Raw genomic sequence first — 24,097 nt, forward strand, 5'->3', positions numbered from 1 at the left:
TAAATAAAGAGCATTTTAACACTTACAAAAAACAGACTAAAATAAAAACAAACAAACTGATAAACTAAAATTATATTTTGAGATAAATAAAACATTACAATTCAAACATTCATTAAAACCTTGATAAGAAAATTCAAAATATAAATCAATTCACATAAATTCACCCCTTTACACTCCAATAGTAGTCACACTTTGCCTTTTCATCCAAACCTAATTTCATAGCGATGTTTAAGGTATTCAAATACCGCACAATTATTAATTTCCCCAGGACTTGTGTGTTAAGTATTTAGATTAATTATGTATACCACTTAATTAATAAAAAAAGGTACAAGTCCCATAAATAAATGGTATATTTTTACTGCATACGTTGGTCATGCTTGGGTCAGTTGTTCTTGTCCCTCTCTATAACGGTTTGTTTTTTTATTTCCTGTATTTGTATTTTTATTGTCTGTGAAGTGACATTGAGTGTCTAGAAAGGTGCTGTTAAATAAAATGTATTATTATTATTATTAGTAGTAGTAGTAGTATTGTTGTTGTTGTTTTTATTATTATTGATACTTATCAAAAGCAGACTTTGGGGATCCCTGACTAAGAAAAGCTAACTTCTGCTTGTAGATATTATATATTTGTCAGATATTAACAATATCTTACTATGGAATATAATTAGCCCAATAGTATATAGAACTTTTGTTTTTAAAATCAATAGGTCAAAGCAGGTTTAAGACACTCCCAAAATGGATTTGAATTAAGGCAGTGTCTCTAACAAAACATCCCATTGAGAAACTTCCTTCTTTTAGCCAAATAAGTCTTTTAGTGTGTCTTGTGGTTATTTTAGTAGTATTTTAACTATTTTAATTTTTTGCCAGTTCCTACTTTAGGCAAAATGTCTTTTTGCGCCAGTTTTTTTTTTTTTTTTTTTTTTACCAGTATGTATAGCAGCAGTCTCCCACAGGATATGTCCTTCGGACTCCTTGCCATGATCCTTTAGGTCATATTCGTCTTAGGGATGTATTGTACCCGTTTTTACATATGGCAAAACGATTTTTTTTTTTTTGTAATCTAGTCATGAACTAAGGAAATGGCTTTATGACGTATAAGTACTATCTACGAGGAGTTAATTTGGAGGGTATTTATGGTTTAATTAAGGTTCTCAATGTCTTACATTTGTTCAAGTCAATTTGTTCAAATGGTGTTCACAACAATCACTGGAAATGGGGTGTGATATGAAATCATATTTTAAAAAATACATAATTCAATTATAGGTTGGATCTCAGTATTTTTGTTATTTTTTTCCTTGCATAATTTAAATGGTACTTAACTACCAAGAGCGGAAAAAAACCCCCGATACACGGTGGTTAAATTCATTGGTATGATGGTGTGGATGATACATAAAAATAGAATTAAGTAAAATGCACAAAATGTTAAGGTAAAAGTATTCATACTCCTGTCAGATTTAAAGAGATTGTTTAGTAAAAAATAAATAAAAACACATCTCTTCTGCCTGGAGGTTATAACAATTATTTTAAGCGGCAGAACCACAGTCTGAATCTATCATCACCCCAATCTAAAGGTTGGGGTGATGGCAAGGAGGCCTTCATACCTTAAGGACTTGGAAGTCATCACCAAAGATAAATTGTCAAAATACCAGGAGAAAGATGCAAAAAGCTGTCCAACGATTAGAAGTCTTTGAGTACTTTATCACCAATAAAGATTTTTCCATCAGTTATTGGGAAGGCAACAGATCATTTTCAACACACCATTTATAATAAAATCTGAATAAAAACAAATATATATATATATATATATATATATATATATATATATATATATATATATATATATATATATATATATATATATATATATTGTTTTACCTTTTAGATTTAGTTACCTCTTTAGAGATACCCATCTTAGTTCCCATCTCAAACTAACTTCTTGGTGAAGTGAAAACAAAACTATAGCAGGCATAACCCCCCCCCCCCCCCCCCCCCCCTCCAAATTCAAACATTAAAAAAAGAAAAACCACAAACTAATTTTTCAAGACAAAACACACGATTTCACAGAAGATGAAAGGCAACAAGGCAGGACGGAGAGCAGAAATGCAGTATCTAAAATTGTGCAAATTCAACTTAAAAGAATGTGAAAGGTGTTTGTTCCTCACCAAACCTGTCTTTTTGGAAGTCCGCCCTCTTAATGTCGTCTTCTGTGTTCTGGAACAAAATCTCTGCTGGGTGTTGTTGACTTGAACGGCCAGATAAAAACAAAGATTGTAAAAAAAATAAAAAATAACAGGACGTGTTTGCTGTTAGCATTCTTACTCGTATTGCTGAATAAAACACAAACTCTTATGTTTAATCAGTAAACCTTTATTAATCAGTGCATGAACAGTATGCCATGACCAAATCATTTTTTTTTCCACCCATTGCATAACATTTCCTCTCAGCTCCCTTAAAAAAATAATGGAACATTTTACATAGATTTTCTTTCTTCATGAAGGCAATTATTTTATACAGGTGCTGTACAATTTATAAACATTTACAACTACAATGATGTCAAAACAAGACTTTTAAATATGTTGGAGCAATGCAAGGCCACAGCATCGGACGTGGTAAAGATATGAACAGTAAAAATTACAGTAGCCCATCATGTCAACGTAAAAACAGACAATACATTATTCAGCGGCCTCACAGACAAACAGCTGCTTGTGTTGCGTCTTCAAATGCTTATGCAGGCAGGCAGATGAGGGTTGGGGGTTAAAGCTAAGACTAGTTTGTGCAGAGCAGAGGTTGGAGCACTAGATGTCACTCTAGTCCACAGTAAGAACACCGAAACGCTACATTTTCTCTTTCAGGTGGAGCACAGTTGGTTGCTTTTGTAAATTTAAAAACATTTATTTTCAATGCCAATCTTGAATCCCAGTTTGATCAGGAGGCGAGCAAAGTTTCCTATCGGACTGCCAGAGAGGCAGAGCAGATGCGTTCACATTATGCACGAATGTGCCTACGGTCTCAAACAAGCAGCGTTCAAGTCAAAACTGAAGATTATTTGGATTATTTTAAAGGTCTGGCTTTGTGTGTGTATATATAAAAAAAACTGATGATGGTGTTGCAAGTAAATGTTAAGCTTTACATTTTGAATCATAAACTACAGCAAAGTACAGTGCGAGCTGCAACCATTGGCTGCCCTGGTAAAAGATGTGTAAAGAGCCTTAAAATAAATACATTTATCAATTGCAGCAGGATAATATTACAATAAAAATGTAAGAAGAAAAAAAAAACAATAACCTGAAATTTGAGTACATCCATTTAGTAAAGAAAAAAAATCTCATGCTAAGAAATATATTCATTTAACAAAATCACAATTGCATGCCTAACAATCTTTTAAAGTTAAATGTAACAAAACTATTTCTTTTATTTATAATTGTATTTTTAATTGACTAATGTTTTGAAACGTCTAATTAGTGATCAACAACTTTTAGTTGTCCTGTGGTATAAATGGAACATAAGAAAAGAGTCCCTTTTTCTACCCTAACTCTACTTCGAGACTGGGACTTTAACTGGAGCTGTGAGGATTGGTCAAAAGAGAAGAAAGATTAAACCTTTTTAAGGTAACGAACATGTGAGATGGGTTTGCTGTAAAACTAAATATGAACATTTATATTCACTGGTAAAGTTTGGTGGAGGATCAGTAATGCTGTGGGTCAATCTCTCTTCCAAAGGCCAGGGGAACATTAATAATATTTGTATTATTAAGATGATGTCTCTCTTTATTTTCATTTAATGGCACCCTTGTTAGACTGACCTCATGGGCTATGGATTGCCAGAATTTATTTATTTATTTTTTATTATTTATTTTTAATTATTTTTATTTATTCATTTATTTTATTTTTTAACAAAAATCAGATTTGCTCTGCCACAAAACAGAACATGGGTCATTATTGGGTCTTTCTGCTAAACAATGATCCATAATATGTGGCCAAATAAACATGGATATGTTTCACCAGACAGAAAAGTCAACCTTCATCTATGGCCATCTGAGTTCCAAGTATGCTTAAGAGGGAAGATCATCAGAGAAAACCCAGGATTCTGGTTGATTTAGAGAGATTGTGCAAAATGGAATGGTTAAGGATCTTTCTCTGCGCCTCCACCTTGTTAAATGCTGCAACAGAGGAAAGCCTGGCTACCAATAACTGTGACACAGATGATTTTTTTTCTTAAGGGATTTTTACCCCACTAAAAAATATGCACAGAATAAAGGTTGTATTTTTGTTAATAAAAATTACAGTCAAGAGATTATACAGCTGCACCAAAATATTCATTGATTTCATGGCTTTTTGCACATCTTTACCAGGAGGGCCAACGCATGCGTCCGGCCCTGTGTATCAAACATTTGAACAAAAGTTTACTTTTTTTTTCCTCCGTGTGTGTGTGTGTGTGTCTCTTTTTATAATACAAATACACACGTCAAAATGTTTTATGAAAATTAAAACGGAAAGGTCGCACTTTTATCAATAGTAAGGCTCTGCTAATGAATTCCTCCTAAATATAATCAATATTTGAGTAATCACTTTGCTAAATATCACATTTTGCAGATTGAGTATATTTGAGTCTGCAGGAGTAACTGAAACACACATCGGCACAGTGCTGCTAACAGTCAACGACATGATGGATGAGGCTGTTTCCAGACCACTAGAGATCAAGTGAAGTCTGAGGTTTTCAAAGTGGGGATTGGCTTAAATGGGGGCGCGTATCTACATGTTCGGCCTCCGCCTAAGTGCACTCAACATGGATGTGTGTGTGTGTGTGTGTGTGTGTGGACTTGCTTTGATTCTCACATTAGTTTCACAACACAAGTACAAAAACATTAGATCTATAACCACAAGTATCTGGTCTGCTCATTGATGCATATAAAGCTTCAGAGTGGTCCTCCCACCGAGGTGGGATTCATGACTTCACATGTTCGGATGCAGTCACACAAGTCACAGCTTTTATCGGATTTTCAACACAAGAAAAAAAACAAATCAAACAAACAAAAAAAAGCATTTTTTTGTTATTAGAAGATAACTTGGGTCCCGTTTGGGATGATAACAGTGAATAAATCCTGCTCGGTTTAAAAGCTGTGAGTGCATGAGTATGCTTGTAATCCTTCATAGTAAACAACAACAACAAAAACAAACTAAACAGGTTCTTCCTTGTGGCTCGGGCAGACAGAGGGAGCACTTCATTCAGACACATCCGGACTGATTCACAGTGAGTGCCATCGGGAGCAGCTTCTTTTTTTTAACCGGAGTCTCTGATTGGCACAAAACAGATTTCCACCACAAAGACCCTTGCTCAGAGCTCATCTCACACGGCCGTGCAGCCGAGACACGAACAAATACTCGTTTTAGATCAGAGGTCAGCGGCTTGGTGAAAACCGTCTGAGGCAAACTGGGTGAAAAAAAACGAAAAAAAACCCAAAAACAAAAACACGACAGACATAAAAATGAGAGGGTATGCTGCTGGTTATAATTTGAGCCGCTCTCTCCAACCCGTCTACGAATACGCTCCTTGATTCTCAAAAGGCTCAGCTTCGTCTTCATCCACCCGTGGAAAGATTTCAGATATCTGCATACGATGAGTCCGCGTGAGACTGGATCTTGGTCGAGCTGGGCACCTTCCACGGCCCCGGCGTAATGGGAGCCTTCTTGCTGGTGCCGTTGCAGTTGGGATCCTGGATGCTGCTGCTGGAACCTCTGGGGTCCTTTCTGCTCACCTGCTCCGCCGGGCCCTGGTACTTGGCCTCGGGATATTCCTTTTCGGTTCTCTCCCGTCCGCTCCTGTGGCCCGCCGCGGGCGGATCGGCGTCCGACCCCGACCTCTCCCGGTGGGACCTCTGTGCCGCCGCCTCTTTCTCAGCTCTCTTTCCCTTCCTGTGGTGCTCGCCGGTCCCCCAGCTTCTGTCTCCATCCTCTGCAGCCCCTCTCTCCAGCCGGTAAGCAGCGTCCCCAGCTGGCTGTTGTCCAGCTGGGCGTCTCGGGCTCTGAGGTTCTTCCGGGTTCCTCGAAGGAAGGTAAGGATCTAGTTCCCTCTTGGAGCCTTTCCTTGGACTAGTAGAGCGCTGGTCTCTCTGCCCTTGGGCTTTTCTGTCCATGCTCATGTCCTCCACTGTTTTTTGGGGGCTTTGGGGACGCTCCACGTGATTCATTTGACCCTCTGTGGCTCTTCTGGGACTGGCGGATTTGGAGTCGCCCTGGACAGTTTTCCTGGGGCTAGCAGCACGCTTATGGTTGTGGGTAGGGCGCTGCTGTCCTCTTGATCGGTTAGCTTGTGTACCATGCTCCTGTCCAGCACCGGGGAAACCAGGCACTCGGTAATCCCCCGCCGATGGCTCATCAGGGGCGAATGCTTTGGAGGAAGATGGTGACCGTCCTGGGTGATAGGACGGAGAGGCTGGAGATGACTGCTCGTCGGATGTAGATAGTCTGGGAAGGCTGGTCAACGGAATGGCTACTTTGTCTTTTGAACCTGGAAGAACAAAGTGAAACAAAAATTAATAAACCAGGATAACATTTCTGCTAAGCATCCAGTGGCTCTCAGCGGTCTAGACACCCCCGTTTGAAATTTCAAGGCTTGGGTGATCATGGTGGGTGATTTCGAAACCTTCTCCAACTTTAATAGGTGGCACATATCCTTCACGGATTAACGGAAAAAAAACTAACCCTAACGACTCCTCGTTACAGAGGAGTGGACCAGTTTCGGTTCAATCTGCTGGCTTAATGGCTTCAACGACCGCCCATTACTAAGGGATGGACCTGTTTTGGTTGAATTTGCATGTTGTCTAAGCCATTACAAGGCCTTTGTTAGGCAGCAGTATAAAGCTTGGTACTGCACATTACTCTAGATTTGTACTTTGAATTGAGAAAGCTTCCTGGAGAGGAAGCGAAACGTCTTCAACTACGGAAAACAAGTCCAGCTGCTTTGATTTTTTTTACTTTTTTTGGAATGACCATGACCTAGATGACTGAGAACCTTCACCAGCAACAGGGGTGTGCAAACCTTTCAAAGACACTGGAACTATTGCAGGAATTCAAACATAAAACAAACAAAACTAAATCCTCTTCACGTGCTGCAAAGTCAACAAGAATTAGGGCAAATAAAAACATGCAACAGAAGCCTCCTAACAGAGCAGACGTTCTGCAATAACCCGTCGCAGCCTCAATCTAAATATTTGCCCTGCTTCAGATATGCATCAGCTGGAAGGGTGCTGGGGTTCACCCGGGACTGACGTTTCAATTTTCCACCAAGCTGATAAGAAGCATACAGCCAAGGCTCAGCGCTGAGATAGGCGGCAGAAAAATCAGGGGAGGGCGGGGAGGGGGGAAAAAAGGCGAGTGATGGATCTAGCGGTGCTGAAATGAGCTTTCTGGATTTCTCAGAGTAGCAACTCAAAGAAATTAATTCTCTTTTTGTCTTTGAAATCAAAAAGGTTGATGCCAGTGAATGCACACCGATCCTTCCACCCATTGATCAATATCAGATTAAGGACTTTTCCACAGTTTTTCGTTCTTTTACCAAAGAGGATGGGGTATGTTTTCAGTGGCATTGTAGAAACATTCTTCTTCTGCTTACTGTACGTAATTGGGGACCGAGTTACAAGGGAGATACCAAAAATCCACTTTTCTTAAATACATTTTATTGTAAGCGCAAAACATTTGAATGTAGTCTGTCCGGGTGCTGCGTAGATATCTTTCTATTCTGTTTGGGGTCATATTTTTCCAAGCATTTCAGTTTTCTCTATTCTCTATCTTGTTTCTTGAACAATTACGCCACAGTATTTGCTGAAGAGCTGCAAAACAAGGTCATGGACTTTCTGCCATTTTTATTTTTATTTTTTCGCTGTGATTTTGTGGATTTTGAAGCTACAAGTGGATGAGTGAAAATGTTCGTTTGTTGGGTGTATTGACCCACACACCTTTACCCAGCAGACTACAAAAAGGGCCAGACTGGGTGGAGTGGATTGCTATGAAACTTGGAGGGGGGGGGCGGGGTATGAAGCGCCTCATTTGCATTTAAAGAGACGGCACCAAAACCAGTCTCTCTTAGACGAACCTCAGAAAAGGGGCTAAAGATGGGCTGTGGGGTAACAAAACAAGGAATTCAGACCAAAGCATTGTAGCTTCTCTTTATATATATATATATATATATATATATATATATATATATATATATATCACAACTGAATGATTTAAATGTGAAAAGGAAGGATTTAAAGTTATGATATGTCCCCTTTAAATGGCAATGATGTACAGCGAGCCAATACGTCTATACCTCTTGACATTTATACATTTGTTCACCTTGTAACCACCAACTTCAATGTTTTTTTTTACTGTGGGTTTTGGATATCCCCTTCTGTTCAAGTGGATGTGAAGTGTTAGTTTTTCTGCCACATATGTCATTTTAAGCACTTTCTTCCACATGTTTGCCATGTCCTTGACACTCTTGCATGAATTCCAGATTTAAGGAGTGCACAAACACTCCTCTAAGTCATCTGAAAAGCCAATCTCTGCCCCTCCTCCAGTCACCATGAGCCTCTTGGCTGCTTTACTGATAATTACTCGCCTTACCCAGACTGTCAGTTTAGGTGGACAGTCCACGTCTTAGTGGGTTTGCTGTTCGTTAAGACATCTAGAGCGTAAGATGTCAATTTATCACCTGCTTTAAACTTCACCACAGCTTTACCCCCCGGCCTGTCTGTTGTGTTCCTTGATCTTCATGATGCTGTTTGTTCATCAATGTTCTCAGACCAACCTGAGGCCCTCACGGAATAGATGCATTTATAGCAGCACTAAATTCCACCCAGAGGAGCTCTATTTACGAATCAGCTGCCTTCTGGTAGGGATTGTTTGCAGCAGATTTAATTTAGGGATATCAGAGCAAAAAAGGCCAAAATACATATGTATGTCTGCCACCCTTTCCATATTTTAATTCAGGGGAAGTGTTGAAAACTGTGGGTCATTTTCCTTTCCACTTACAACTCTCCTCGGCTTTGTCTATCGCAGAAAATCCAAGTAAAACACACCGAAGTCTGGACTGAATCCAGAAACGTTCAAGGGATACCAATGTCTTTCCAAGACACTGGGACCATTTCAGCTACGATGAAGTACACAACAGACAGCACTTGAAACCTGAGAGACGTTGAACTTAGAGGCAAAAAAGTTTTACCGCGTTTATTAGAGACAGACCGAGAAAAGCAGTGAGGCCTTTAGTGATGCTCTGGTTTCATGTAGAAGCACAGGGTGGAAGAAGAGTTCGAACCTATAGGAGGAAGAGATAAAAAAGGTAGAAACAGACAGCCGTGCCAGAGCAGAAACAGATTAAAGCAAGGAGGATAAACAAGCACCACGGGCAGAGTTAGAAGTGCTGAATATATGAGAGAGAGAGAGAGACAGAGACAGAGACAGAGAGAGAGAGGTTAAAGAGGGAAGCCTGAAACTCATGCATGTGAATCAGGATGCACCGCCCCACCAAACATATCCCTCTGAATATGACTGGGTAATATGCTTCTGAGTGGATGTTTGCAGGCGGATCGATGGCGTGACTCACTGTGATCCGGGACAAGGCCCTGGCCGGGTCGGAGGAGCAGGTGAACCTTGTTGCCCCCTGCCTGGATCAGCTCGATCGCCCGGGTGTGCGTGATGCCCTGAGTGGCCTCGCCGTTGATCTCCACGATCTGATCTCCGACCTGAAATCCAAATACTTTCACAGTTCACAAGCATAGTTTACAGAGCATCAGGATCAGCTTTAATCGGCAAGTTGCTCCATACAGCAAGGAATTTGACTTCGGTTCCACTTTGCTCTCAATGAAGAACTTTGATTACAACATACAAAAACAAAAAGGTGAATTCTATTGTGTTTTTTTTTGAGGGGTTCCAAACATTTCAACTCTGACTAGAAGGACGGGACATTGGATCCCAGAGATGTGGAACGGCAACCATCAGAATCACAAACCAGCTGGAGGTTAAAGAAACTCCAGGCATCTGATTAAGCTCCCATGTTTCACTATAACCACAGTTCACAAGGATTAAATGTTACACAGCATTATTATGTATGATGGATGGATGGATGTATGGATGGATGGATGGATGAACGGATGGATGGATGGAAATGTGGATGAATGGATGGATGGATGGATGCATGGATTGATGGAAATATGGATGGATGGATGGATGGATGGATGGATGGACGGACGGACATATGGACGGATGGATGGATGGACGGATGGATGGATGGATGGATGGATGGATGGATGAATGGATGGATGGATTGATGGAAATATGGATGGATGGATGGATGGATGGATTGATGGAAATATGGATGGATGGATGGATGGATGGATGGAAATATGGATGGATGGATGGATGAATGGATGGATGGATTGATGGAAATATGGACGGATGGATGGATGGATGTATGGATGGATGGATGGAAATATGGATGGATGGAAATATGGATGAATGGATGGATGGATGATGGATGATGGATGAATGGATGGATGGATGATGGATGGATGGAAATATGGATGGATGGATGGATGGATGGATGGATGGACGGACGGACATATGGATGGATGGATGGATGGACGGATGGATGGATGGATGGATGGATGGATGGATGGATGGATGGATGGATGGATGGATGAATGGATGGATGGATTGATGGAAATATGGATGGATGGATGGATGGATGGATGGATGGATGGATGGATGGATTGATGGAAATATGGATGGATGGATGGATGGATGGATGGATGGAAATATGGATGGATGGATGGATGAATGGATGGATGGATTGATGGAAATATGGACGGATGGATGGATGGATGTATGGATGGATGGATGGAAATATGGATGGATGGAAATATGGATGAATGGATGGATGGATGATGGATGAATGGATGGATGGATGGATGATGGATGGATGGATGGACGGATGGAAATATGGATGAATGGATGGATGAATGGATGGATGGATGGATGGATGGAAACATGGATGGATGGATGGATGGATGGATGGATGGATGGATGGATGGATGGACGGATGAAAATATGGATGATGGATGCATGGATGATGGATGGATGGATGGATGTATGGATGGAAACATGGATGGAAATATGGATGATGGAAGAATGGATGATGGATGATGGATGGATGGATGGTTGGATGGAAATATGGATGAATGGATGGATGGATGGATGGATTAGATACAACTCTGACTTTTTGAAAAACAAGAGTTTTTAATAGGCACTGTTTCTTCACTTAATAATCAAATTCCATGCTACTCTTTAAACAAATCCTGTTCTGTGTGTTGCTTAATAAGCTGTAGACTAAGCTCAGCCTGTGGTTCCACCGGGTTGACGTATTAATTAGCCAACTCACATGTATGCGTCCATCTTTGAGGGCAGGCCCCTCGTCGGCCAGGCGCAGGATGTACAGGCCCATGTTGTACTCCTTTCCTCCTCTCAGGCTGAAGCCGAAGCCCCGCTGACTGCGCTCCAGCTCCACCACGAAGCAGCCCTGTTTGTTCACACAGCAGAAAGGGAGCTCTGTCAGCCGGGAAACCTTTGAACAAAATCCAAAAGCACGGAGCTGATAAAAAGTTTTCATTCCTCCTGTGTTAGTTTCACCTGTTTGGGTCCTGACGCGGCGACTGTTCCCGTCTCACCCGGCTGATGAGAGTTCCTCACCTCGGACTCACCAGCCCTGCCACAGGAAGGACGACACACGGCTTAGAGTGCGGCACAGCGCGGAAGAACCAGCAGGTTGGACTAAAACAAGGAGCGGCGCTAATATCTGCACGCCGCCGCGCTTCGATTACAGCAGCGTAGCCTCTCTCTGTTGCTTTCATTACGGCGTGTGCTGAGAACTGTAAATCCTTCAAAGAGCTGTGTTGCTTTTACATTTCGGTGACAGATAACAGCGGCACGCTCTAATGCTTCGGAGAGCTCATTACAATGCCTTTGTGGGAACTTAGCTGCGCTGACACGCCATCCAAAGAGTCGGGAAATTCTCTGCACCGAGAGAGGGGAGAGATATCTGAGGCCGAGCCGAGCAGAGGCATGTGCCGGTGATTAAAAAGGGGGAAATGCGGGAAAACTGTGACGTCCGAACGCAGTCACTGAAAAGGGATTGGGGATTCTGGCACAGGTAATCCTGTTTGACGAAAGTTTAAAAAGAAACCAGGCCTCTTCATTAATCCTTCCCCCTCTGTCCAAAGACTGACCAGAGGGGGATTTTCTGTGCTCTCTGGTAACCAGGAGCGTGCCGGCCACAGGAGATGATAATGGGCCCCATGGTAGTGCAGAAAAATAGGAGCTTTGTGACTTTGGGAGGTAATTTGGGATTTCAAGTGGAAGGACCTGCAGCGAACCGTCTCCTGTGGACTCAAGGCGTCACGGTGTGGATATGTGAACACAATATATTGGCATAGCTATGATAGAGATTGCTTTACTTGTTTTGTTTTTGCATTTTTTTTTTACATTTTAGAAAGGTGAAGGACACAAAAAAAGTTGGAACATTTTTGCAGAAATGTGGGAACACCTTTAGAAGTCTGGTTTGTAGTCCAAAAAAAAAAAGGCATCATAATCAGCCCCAAGGGGAATAAAGCTTGCTGCAGGAGAGATAATAAGCTTTTCTTTGACATTACCTCAGTTATTTATATCTGTAAATGCAGTTATTAGACTTTTTAAGTTAGACATACTAATATGAACTTCTAGCCATAATCGGCATTATGACGGTGGCGTAAACACTTCCTCTGAACTACTGTGTAATAGTTTCAATCGCTGCTTCATTTATGTGAAAAAGTGAAGAAATGGCTGAAAGAAACAATCTACAGGCATGAAATGTTGAAATGAGAGTCGCTGAAATTTCCAGCAATTACAGCTGGCCAAACTCTAAATCACTCTAAATCAAAATAAGGGAAATAACCCATTTCAAATCCAAGAAGAATATGAACAACATTTCTTCCTAATTATAAACTCTTTGGAGTTTGTCTTTGAAAATATTCTCCTGTTCCGCCTGGCTAGATCCTCTGCTGGCTGCTGTGCGTTATGCTGTACCTGTCTAGATGAGGAGGAGGCTGTTGGCCCATAGCTCTGTGCTGGGCTGAAGGACTGTGCTTCACCGAATTTGCTCCAGACGGAGGAGCGCCGTCTGTAAGGACAGAGAAAGCGTCAACGTTCATGTTAGCCCGTTAGCGGAAGTAAAAAAAAAGGGACGCGCTCGTTCACTGATCGGTGGAGGAACCGGAGTCGAGCCTGCTCACCGTCTTCGGGCACGACGGTCAGGGTGACGGTGTTGCCGGCGTCCTTTATGAGCTGAACGATGTCGTTGTGCGACAGCTCCACGATGGACTGGCCGTTGACGGCAGAGATGCGGTCCCCCACGTTCATGCGGCCTATGCGGTCCGTGGGGCTGCCCTCGATGATACGACCGATTTTGTGAGGTATGACTGTGAAAAAGAGAGAATGGCTTTTGCTGTGCATCGTGATTCTACTTTCAAGGATAAGTCAGTGCTTATTTAAAATATGACACGTCACAGGCTAGCCGTAAAAAGGTTCTGATACTTATAAAAATAATTTGATGGGCTTTGGTTCCCTTTTGCATCCGAAAAAACGTATACTAATGGTGTCCACTACGATTCCAGTGCTGTAATAACAAGGTCTTTATCCAGTTAAAACTGGATTATTACTGTATGTAAAAGCAGCCGGTTATTCGGAAATTTATCACTACATCTCTCTCAGAAGTCAAATTAGGCAGCTTGTTCAATGAATGCACCGTTCTTTATAACATGTTAAGTAGAACGTAAGCCCAGTAAAGGTGATAAGCTGTTTCTTTCCTGAACTGTGTGACTGACGAAGCTTTTGCTGCCATTAACTTTGCGCTATTTTACTTCTTCTTTCCCACAGAAAGTGCACCTGGGCCAGTGTTTCTGTGTTTACCCGACTCTCCGGATGGAATCATTGACAGAGTTATTACAACTATTAATTATAAATATCCTTTGTTGTTTTTTCCCCCTCATAGAAGGCATTCCTACCTCAGCGCTTCTATGATTCTTCTGTATCTTTGTTATGGTTAAAACTATGGACAGAGTTACTGCTGCCATTAACTCTGGAAACTCTTAGAAGGGACTCTGGGCCCAGTGCTTCTGTGTTTAGCTGTGTCTCTTGCCCCCAGAAAGCCACCGACAGAGTTATTGAGAACTTTTTTTTTCTAGTTGAACCGGAGTTGAATTACCTAATTAGACCGAATCGAAACGAGCTGAATTTGGACTTGCACTCTATATAAATTGGATCCGGGTGTCTTGTAAAGTGCCTCAAGATAAAATTGTTTTAAACTTTTAAAATCAAGCGGATCAAAGATGACCCAGTGCGTGGACCTGGAGGCTACTGATCTGCATCGATTCTAAAAACGGATGTGTAAGCGTGAGGGTCATGCACGGGTCGTGACTGTGTTAGCTCCACACCTCCAGGTGGCGGCTTGTTCTTTGATGTGAGGATAACAAAGCCAAAGCCTTCGTTGTCTTTGCGCTGCAGGGTGACATCAAAGCTCTCGGGTCTGGAGAGCTGAGCAGGCTGGATGGCGTTTGGCACCTCGGCGCGAGGCATCTTAGGAGAGCTGATGACCGGAGGCGGCGGCGGCGGCATCTGCTGAGGCTGCTGACCGATCTCCTCCTCTTGGCCGTCCTCTGGAGGAGGCAAAAATACAAACACAACAACGTTGGCCGGCTTCAGGACAGTTTGTAGTGACCACTTTCAGTATTCTAAGAACATCTCCACGATCGATTGCATGTGAGGAAGAGTATACCCTGCAGGGTGATTCCATAAATGGGTAAAAAAAAAAAAGATTTTTAATCAAAACAGCCAAAACACCAAAATGTCAAAACAATTGAAATTAATTTTTGTTATGTGTTAAAATTTTATATAATTATTTCAGTGTTTGCTGTTTCGTTTTGTCATATTTCCTGTGCTACAATCTGACATTAAATAATATGTAGATGCTTACTTCTGATTGGTTCGCTCACAGACTAGCTGGACTGTATACCAATCACCTTTATCTATAGCAACGCAAGGCCTGTTCACTGACTTTGATTGATAAAGTGTTCTACAATACAAATTCTGGACATGCAGCCACACAGGCATATGAAATAATAATTATTTTTATTTTATTTATACATGCATTTAACATATAATGAATGCTAATTGTATTCATTTTCTAATTTTATTTTCTATTTCTGTCTATTAAATGATCTGAATGTTTAGATAATTATCAAAAAATTTATTTACTTTTTTTCATGAATGCGTTCTCTGGCTTAGCTAAATCTAATATCATATCACATATATAAATATTGACAATAGTACAGTTTAACAACTTATTTATGTAGTAAATTGGTGCTTCTGTTCCTCGAGAAACCTTTTGGTTCTTTTCAGTGGAAGCAAATTGAAATAAACTGATATGACGTTAATAGATGGGGGCGATTAAAAGAATAACTAGAAGCAGAAAAAAGGCAGTATTTCTATTGGCTGACGCAGCCAATTAAAATCAATGAAGATGATTCACTTCAGGCCCTCTTTATTGAGTGTTTAATGACCTTTAATCTAACTCGCTTTTCTAAAACCCAGCTGTAAAAGTATAAAGTTTTCATGGCAGATGCTTGTTTTCTGCACAGCCATGATAAAAGCGCTCATGCTAAGAACAGAGTGGCTATTTGTGGGTTTAAACCGCCCTTAATTCAGCAGGAGGTGATAGCTGCTGCAAAAGCACTTTCAGAAAGTACTTTGAGATGTAAATCAGCACATCTTTTTAATGTTGTAACAAAGAAAGCAACCGCCTTCTAATTTCCACCAGTTCATAAAATGGTTTTATTATCTTTAACGAAATCAAATTAAATGCACTTGCAAAAGGTAGGGAAAATGCCTGCAAAGCAGAAAGCCATCTTTTTAATCGAACCTCAGTTATTCAGATTTTTTTTTCCCCCCCAATGAGGGAAGTCACCCAGAGCAAATTTAAAGGATTACCGAGCAAATCCCACATCAAAGCCTTTTCCCCCAGGTTTTCCTCCAGCGTGCTGATCTGAGGCAAAGGAGGAGAAGAAGAAACCGCGCTGCGAGTGCCCTCGCAGGAATGCAGAGCCGATTATCTGCACGGCGGACCTACCCGTGTGTGCCAGCTTCCTGCGGACAGTCAGCATGACTTGGCCGTTCCGGGCGGCGTTGGTCATCAGTTCCAGCACTTGTTTGTGGGATTTGCCCTTAACGGGAACGCCGTCTATACAGAGCAGCTCATCTCCGGCCCGCAGGCGCCCATCCTTCTCGGCCGCACCGAGAGGAACAATCGAGCCGATGTACACCTGAAGAAGAAACCAAAGCGTAAAGTACATACCTGATGGTCCGTTCTTATTTGTTACCTCTCATCATCCCATAAGTCCGTTTCAGCTCAGATTTGTTACTATGGTTTAGAACCGAACCGTGCAACTCACCGGCTGATCCGGTCCCTCGCCGCCCAGGACTCTGAAGCCGAAGCCTGACTCCTGGTTTCTTTTGATAGACACATCCAGGTCCTTAGTATTAGGTGCTGAAGACAAGAAAAGGAAAAAGAAATTTTCATCAGGATACTAAATCTTTCGTTTGAAAAAAAAAAAAATCTAATAACTCAATAAATCAAGCTGGAGAAGAAAAATGATTTATGTAAATATATTTATTTCAAAATTCATAGTTAGACGATTTATTATCTGAGAGTGGTATTTTTAGTCCGACCACCCGGCCACACATCATGTTCCTCTTATCTGAGACTAAAACGTGGAGGTAACAGGTCCTAGGAGGGATACCCAGAAGAAGAGAAAGCTGGAAGGTGCTTGCTAAATCCCTGAAGGGCGACGTCCTGATGATATGTTTAAACAACCGTTAATGTTAGAGATGGAGCGGCAAAACTTTAATCAGCCCATTTCAGTTTGACCAGCCACGACATGCCAGTCAGAACCACCGAAATATGGCCCTTCATTGGTCTATGATCGCACTAAATGCTACCAGGTCACTCTGACGACAACGCCTTTCAGTGTTGACAGTACTACTGAGTAAAGACTACTCAGACCAGGTGATTATTAATCAGTTTTAAAGATAAAATCAAGGGAAGCACTGAGGACTGAGAAGCAATTTTTAAGTAAACAGAATTTTCGTTGACTGCGAGACGGCGAGAGAGAGCAAGACTTTCAGCTGATTACCAGTAGAATAACTGGAGTAAAACAAAGTTGCCCTTTTCTCAGCTTTGGCTTCTGTTAATCATTGATGATGCTAAGTTTGTAAATTTTAACAGCCTACAGGAAATGTCAGAGTTAAAGTAAGGGTCTCCGGCTGGTAGACAGTGCAGGGGTCACCAACCTTTTTGAAACTGAGAGCTACTTCCTTGGTATTGTCTCATATGAAGGGCTAAAGAGTCAGAGTTCACCTTAACTTAGGTAAAATAAACACATCTTTCAAGCTGTTTAAGAGATATTGTTATTTTTAATGCAGGTGTGATTAAACGGGAAGAGGAACAGAATAGAATAAAGTTTTAGATGCAGCTCACTGGTGGATTGTGCTTTTATTAGAACAGGCTCGTGGGCACCACATGTGGTCCTCGGGGGCTACCTGGCGCCCGCGGACCATGTTGGTGACCCCTGCTATACTGAATGCACACAAACCGCTATTTTGGCAAAATGTTAGCTATGCTAATCAAGCCGTTGGCTACTAAAAGATGCAAAGGGTAAATTATAATGTGATGTTTGCGATAACCTTTTATCAAATTACAGGAAAACCCTGATTTATAACAACCACTCATAACATAACTAATTAAGATTTGCTCTCAGCAGGAAGCCTAGAAAATATTGTTTGATCTTTTAATTTCTCTTCAAGGGAAATAGAAATAGGATAAAAATCAGTATCGGAAAGCTGAAAATTTCTCCATTCTATATTTAACATCAGCTTCAATGGTGAAGTACTTTTAAAATTCCAGAAGAGATTTTTTTTTTTATATCTTTAAGTGGGCTTGATCATACTCACACATCCTAACAATGAGTTTTGTTGCAAAGCTAAGTCGGAAGGCGAGTTTGGAGCCAAAAGAGGAGGAAAAAAAAAAGTTCAGTCCCAAACTTACGCTTGCTGTCTAACATTGCTTTGGACTTGAGGTAGAGCATAGACGGGTCCGGTTTGGGAGAAGAGGCGCGCGGGGTGTTGGCACTGGAGGGCCCCTCTGGCTGGCCGGTCTCCATGCTGTTTGCTACGTCCTGCGGGTGCTGCAGCTGCGCGACAGGAAGGGTGGCTGGGTGTGGCAGTTGCTGGGACACGGGATGAGGAGCCTGCTGGAGACTCTGGTGGGACGGAGCGTGGGGGATCGGAGCTGTGGACTGCAGCACAGAACAAGGGAGAGGGATAAACAGACGCGCATTTCCTCAAGGTGTGTGAAGCATCCATTAATCATGGCGCATTTTAAAACGCAGGCAGTCGCTCTGTAAAACGGCAACAATAATAGATCATTTATCTCCGTGGTTCATGTCTATAACAGTCGGGGCGCAGATAAATTGGAGATGGATTTATTTAGCAAAAGACCCCCAAAAATAGAACACCCAAAGAGAACAAGGCTGTGCGAGTAAGCCTGTTTCCGCCTCATTGCTCCTGCATTTTCAAAGCGCAGCACGGCGGAGCAGCACAGGAACAAGCTGTTGAGCGAGGCGTATCATCTTACGACACCCAAACACAAGGATGTTGCTGTTTGCATGGAGCCGGTGTGTTTAACCACACGCAACTTCACAAATAACAACCTGGCTAATGCGGGTTGCCTCAATAATGTCGCGCCTGCTTGTGGGAGGCAGAGACGAAGGTAAGAAACAGAAAAAAAAAAAAAAAAAACACAGGTTTTCCTTTTTATAATCCAATAGGAAAATCATAATCTTTTACATCACTTTTTTTATTCCTGAGAAAACTGACAAAGATTTGCTTTACTTACAGGTTTCAGCGATTTCACAGGAGACGTTTGACCTGTCGACAGAGAGGTGAGAGTGGAGGTTAAACTCTTTAGAAAACATTGCAAACATATGCTTATAAAACATCCATTGATTGTGGCATGTTTTTATCTTTATGGCACATAAAGATAAAAAGGTAGAAAATCCTAGAAATCGTAGTTATTTCTCTTGTGGATTCCTCCCCTTTCGCTGTCCTCACCTTTACTACACACTTCTCTTGACTACTTTATCTCCGCCTTGCCCTTCCAGTCTTGCAATGGGAGGGCTGTGTGAGGCAATTTGCGATATAACCAGCAGGGGGCAGTAGGCTGAAGTATTAATGATGCTTCAAGAGGAGGGCCAAGAGAGACCTGGAGCCGTGGGAAAACATCCACCCCTCTTTGGGTGAAACCAGCCACCTGTTGCTGCAAATTCAACTCAGAGGCTCTGAAGCTGTTCGGTTTTTCGCTCTGATTCATCACAGACGGTGGCTCTGATTATATCGTTGGTTTTTCTCGGTCTGAATGTGCTGCCGCCCGTTTGTTTCTTCCTATTTTTGGATATCCTAATGCTTTGTACTTAGAGCTTATCCGCCCTCTTCTTTGTTGCTCATTTGGTCCACCAGATGCTTTCCCTGCCTGTGTATCCCACGCCCAGTTCATTTACTTTGTTTGAACTATTCAGGTGTGGATTTATGCTTGGACTCATTTGGATTTCCTGCCTCCGCCGAGCCTCCGTTTGTTCCTTTGTTCGATAAGCTAATTAATGTATGTTAATTCTCCATCTGCTTCCCTTGGTCTGCACATCTGCATTTTTGTTCCTTCACAAAAACATTTGTTAAAAAAGTAAGTTAAAACGTCAGTTTATAATGTTATTAATATATTAATAATATAGTTACATTATTTAAAACCGGTGTTTTGATTATTATACTTTGTGAAGTAAAGTATATTCAATAAAACATTCCCTACATTGTTTTGCCAAAGTATTTATACCCCTCAAACAATTTTGTACAACCTCTCGTATTTTGTCGGATATTCGGTGACAGAGCAACACAAAGTATCACGTAATTCAGAAATGGAAGAAAGTTACTTTGTAGTGTGCAAAAAAGCGTAAGCGGATATAAAATCTAAAGAGTGTGGCGAGGATTTTTATTCAGCTCCTTTTACTGAAATAACCCCCAAAGGAAATTTTAAGTGCAACCAGTAGCCCTCCCCCCTGGCTAAATAATAAATTCCAAAATACTGGTCTTGTAAAAATAGTGAATCAAAAAGAAGTCCCGTTTGCAGTGTTGTCGCATTTCATGCAGGGGGACAGAGCAACCATATGGAACAACATCCTCTGGACAGATGAGACTGAAGTTGAATGTTTTTGGCTTTTATTTGCAAAGCACTATGTGTCGCAAAAACGCCATCAACATGTTTTTTTCTTTAACAAAGACAGGGAAGATGATATAGTTGCTGAAACAGTGGGTGGCGCTAAATACAGGTTTCCAGGGCTCCAATGGGATGGTTAAGATCAAAGCATATGCATTTCTTAGAATGGCCTAGTCAAAGTTCAGACCTCAGTCCAGGAGACGATCAGTCCAAAGACCTTTACAGGCGCGTTGCATCCAATCTGACTGAGCTTCGGCTATTTCTCAATTAAGAATTAATAAAACCTTCATTCTCCATTTGTGCGAAGCTGTTAGACTTGCAGTTCATATTGCAGCTAAAGGTGGCTCTATGACATACTCACTCAGAGGCTGGCTGTTCAGAAATACACACCACACCTGTCATGTTTTTACTTGTAAAAACTTTTCAAAACTGTGTATTGTTCTTGAACTTCATCATTTGTTTTGCTCTATGACATAAAATCCCCATAAAACCCATTGAAATTAGTGTGACGGGGTGTGAATACTTTTCTACGGGCACTGTAGCTTCATTTCAAGATTAAAATCACTCCTAATTTTCTCATCTCCTCTCCACCGTCTGCAGCTCTCGCTGCTGGTTGAAGCTGAAGCCAATCCTAATCCAAGCCTTTGGGGGACCTGTGAGAAACCTAAGCAGCATTTCTTCTTTGATATCTGAAAAAAGCTGTGATCCTGCGCCTTCTTAACGCCGTGGCACACACACATACGCAGCATATGCACATGTGCGATTAACGCAGATACACAACAAACCCCAGGAGCACAGAGCAGAACCCGGCTCTGAGCATCTGATATGTGGGTGCAAGGCTGAGCTCCTGAATCTGGGCTATACTGCACTGCAGCAAAGGCAAAAAAAAGGAACAAGCCCTTCAAATCAGGGAAGGCATGAAGCAAGAAGACAGGCGGTGATTACCCACCACGCTCTGAGTCTCCTGCCTACTCTCTTTCTTTCTCTCAAGGCAGCAAGTGGTTCAGTGAAGCTGCCACCCCCCCCCTTCCCCCCCAACACAGCTCACCATGTGACCAAGCTCCACTTCCTCCCTGTTTGAGGAGGTGCACAGTGGATGATGCAGAGCTGGCGTGGACCAGAGCGTGAAATTGCTTTATTAAACATCGGGAGAGTCGGTGTATTCAGGAAAGACAGGCAGCACACAATCCATCCTGTCATTTAGAAATTAAAACATTGTACACGGTGCGGGAACATTCGTCTCCTCTGCCGCTGATGAGTCTCAGACAACGTGTCGGAGAAAACCCTCAGGAATTCGTTTTAAAAAGCAGCCTGGGTGTTTTTGTTTATCGTTTTTCTTTATGATGACAGACAGAGGTGAGTCAAAAAAAACCAAAAAAAAAAACGGTGCGGGATACAAATCTACATGCGGGTGGGGGGATTAAAAGGATTTCAGAAGCATGAGAATAAACTGTCAACCTTGCCCCCAGGCTATAATACGTGTTTACAGTCTGAACACAACACTTGCGTATTAACAATCATGAAGATTTCACAGCGTCGCCACCTGAGCCGCATTCCCCGATGTTTACAAGCCACTCACCTCCTCGGAGCACCAGCACGTTGACCTCGCTGCCCACCGGCAGGTCTTTGAGGATGTCCACCACCTGTCCGTGGCTCAGCGTCTGGACGTTCTGCCGGTTGATTTCCTTGATGACGTCGCCCTTCAGCAAGCCGCGGCACCACTGGGCGTCCAGGATCATCTTCACCTTCTGCCCCAGGGGGCAGTCGGCGATGGCGAAGCCGAAGCCCCCCGGCCCTTTCACCAAGGGCACGCTCACCAGCTCCGGCTGCAGCAGGGTGGTGTCAGGCGGGTCCTGGGTGTGGGCAGGAGGAAGGTGCTGCTGCGGGTGAGGATGATGATGGTGGTGGCGTCCTCCATTGCTCATCGGCGGGAGGGTGGCCTGCCGCGACATGGTTCCTCCATCCGGGGCTGTGAAATGGGGGTCCTGGGGCGCGGAGGAGGATGGGGAAGGGGACGCTTCCTTCGAGGCGCCGAGGGCGGCTGAAGCGTCTTCGCTGCTGTTGGAGTCCTCGGGCAGAGGGTAGCCCCGACACAAGACCAGGTCCACATACTGGTTGATCGGGATGGACTGGAACATCTGCACCACGTCCGCGTGGGTCTTCCCCAGCACGCAAGCCCCGTTGATGTCCACAATGACGTCACCTCGAAGAAGGACAAGGAGACTTCATATAAACCACAAGCTGTTGGAAATGCTTAATTAGCCTGACAATCAGGCCAATTAACTACAAACTCGCATCTTTCGCCTGTTAACTACATACTTCAGCGTATTTTGTTGGGATCCTAAAGTGCAAATTAACACAATGTAGTGCAAAATTGTACCATTAAAAAAAACAAGAAAACAGTATTTTACAAATGAAAATGAGGAAAAGTGTGATGTGCATTTGTGTTCGGTCCGCTTTGCTCTGATATCTCTAAATAAAGCCCAGTACAAATAATCGCCTTCAGAGGTCCCCAGATTTGTAAGCGAAAGTCACCTGAGTGTGATTTAACATCCGTGTAACCGGAAGCTGTTCTGTGAAGGCCTCAGAGGTTCGTCAGAGAACGTTAGCGAACAGACTGCATCAGACAGCAGATGAGGGAGAAAGTTGTGGAAGAGCCTAAAACAGGGTTCGGTTAGAAGACCGTATCCCTGAGCTTTGAACATCTGACAGAGCTCTGTTCAACCCATCATGCAAAACGGAAAGAGTTTGGCACGACTACAAACCCACCAAAACACGGCCGTCCACCTAAACTTACAGCCCTGGCCAGGAGAGCATTGATCAGAGTAGAAGCCAAGAGTCCCCTGGCAACTCTGGAGGAGCGGCAACAATTGATAGCTCAGGTGGGAGAAGTATGTTGAGAGAACTGCTATTAGTTGTGCTCTCCACAAATCTGTTGTGTATTGAAGGATGAGGGTGCTCTGGTCAGACAAGCAAAGCACTTTTTGGCTTGTATGCAGAACCCTATGTGTGACGGAAAACTAGCAATGCACATTATCTCGTATATAAATACTCTATAGTGAAAGCATTAAGCTGTGGCAATGCTATTCTGAGTTGATAAGAAGATGCACATAGCTGAATACTGGAATTTCCTTGCAGAAGGATGATTCTAAACGTACGAGAGCTACAAGGGAAGGGGGTATGTAGTCAAGTGCTACAACGGGTCGGTGAAAATCACTACCTAGACGGGAAATTGCTGTTTACAGATGCTCTCTGTCTAACCTCACCAGGTTTACAATGTTTTACAAAGAAGAACGGGCAAAATGACATCTGTGTCTAGACATGCAAAGCTGGTAGACAGACTTGCAGCAAAAAAGTGGTTCTTCAAACTATAGACTTAATACAACTTGACACCACAGTTTTCAGAATTTTATTTGAATTCCTTTTTGAAAACCTGTGTTTCACTTTCCTTCCACTTCACAATTATGATCCACTTTGTGTTGCTCTATCGCATTACACCCCCCCAAGCAACACTATACCTTTGGACATAATTTGAATATGGAAACAGGTAGAAGGAAAACGTAAAATAGAGCAAAATCAGTGACACGCCGATTCTTTTCCACCTTATAAAAGCGTGAATCCCAGCCACCTCTGCCCCGCCGAGCGGCTGTACGGCTGGCCGGCCACGCTGGCTGAGAGCCCAGAAGAAGATCCAGCCCACCTACACGATCGAT

The 24,097-nt window shown here is 42.5% G+C and overlaps 1 protein-coding gene across 1 annotated transcript in view; it reads right to left on the bottom strand.

The window, feature by feature from the left end:
• Positions 1 to 2,406: 2,406 nt before the first annotated feature.
• The window catches only part of magi3a (membrane associated guanylate kinase, WW and PDZ domain containing 3a), a gene marked incomplete in the record, with an annotated part of 197,970 nt that continues 176,279 nt past the window's right edge, over positions 2,407 to 24,097 (bottom strand). The window contains 12 exon segments of the mRNA XM_036141493.1: positions 2,407 to 6,506; positions 9,585 to 9,723; positions 11,418 to 11,555; positions 11,666 to 11,741; positions 13,097 to 13,190; positions 13,303 to 13,488; positions 14,503 to 14,724; positions 16,194 to 16,386; positions 16,516 to 16,610; positions 18,168 to 18,417; positions 19,017 to 19,048; positions 21,964 to 22,587. Coding sequence (XP_035997386.1) covers positions 5,599 to 6,506; positions 9,585 to 9,723; positions 11,418 to 11,555; positions 11,666 to 11,741; positions 13,097 to 13,190; positions 13,303 to 13,488; positions 14,503 to 14,724; positions 16,194 to 16,386; positions 16,516 to 16,610; positions 18,168 to 18,417; positions 19,017 to 19,048; positions 21,964 to 22,587 — 2,957 coding nt within the window.

This window comes from Fundulus heteroclitus, chromosome 1, assembly GCF_011125445.2.
Source record: "Fundulus heteroclitus isolate FHET01 chromosome 1, MU-UCD_Fhet_4.1, whole genome shotgun sequence".
In the NCBI taxonomy this organism is placed as follows: domain Eukaryota; kingdom Metazoa; phylum Chordata; class Actinopteri; order Cyprinodontiformes; family Fundulidae; genus Fundulus; species Fundulus heteroclitus.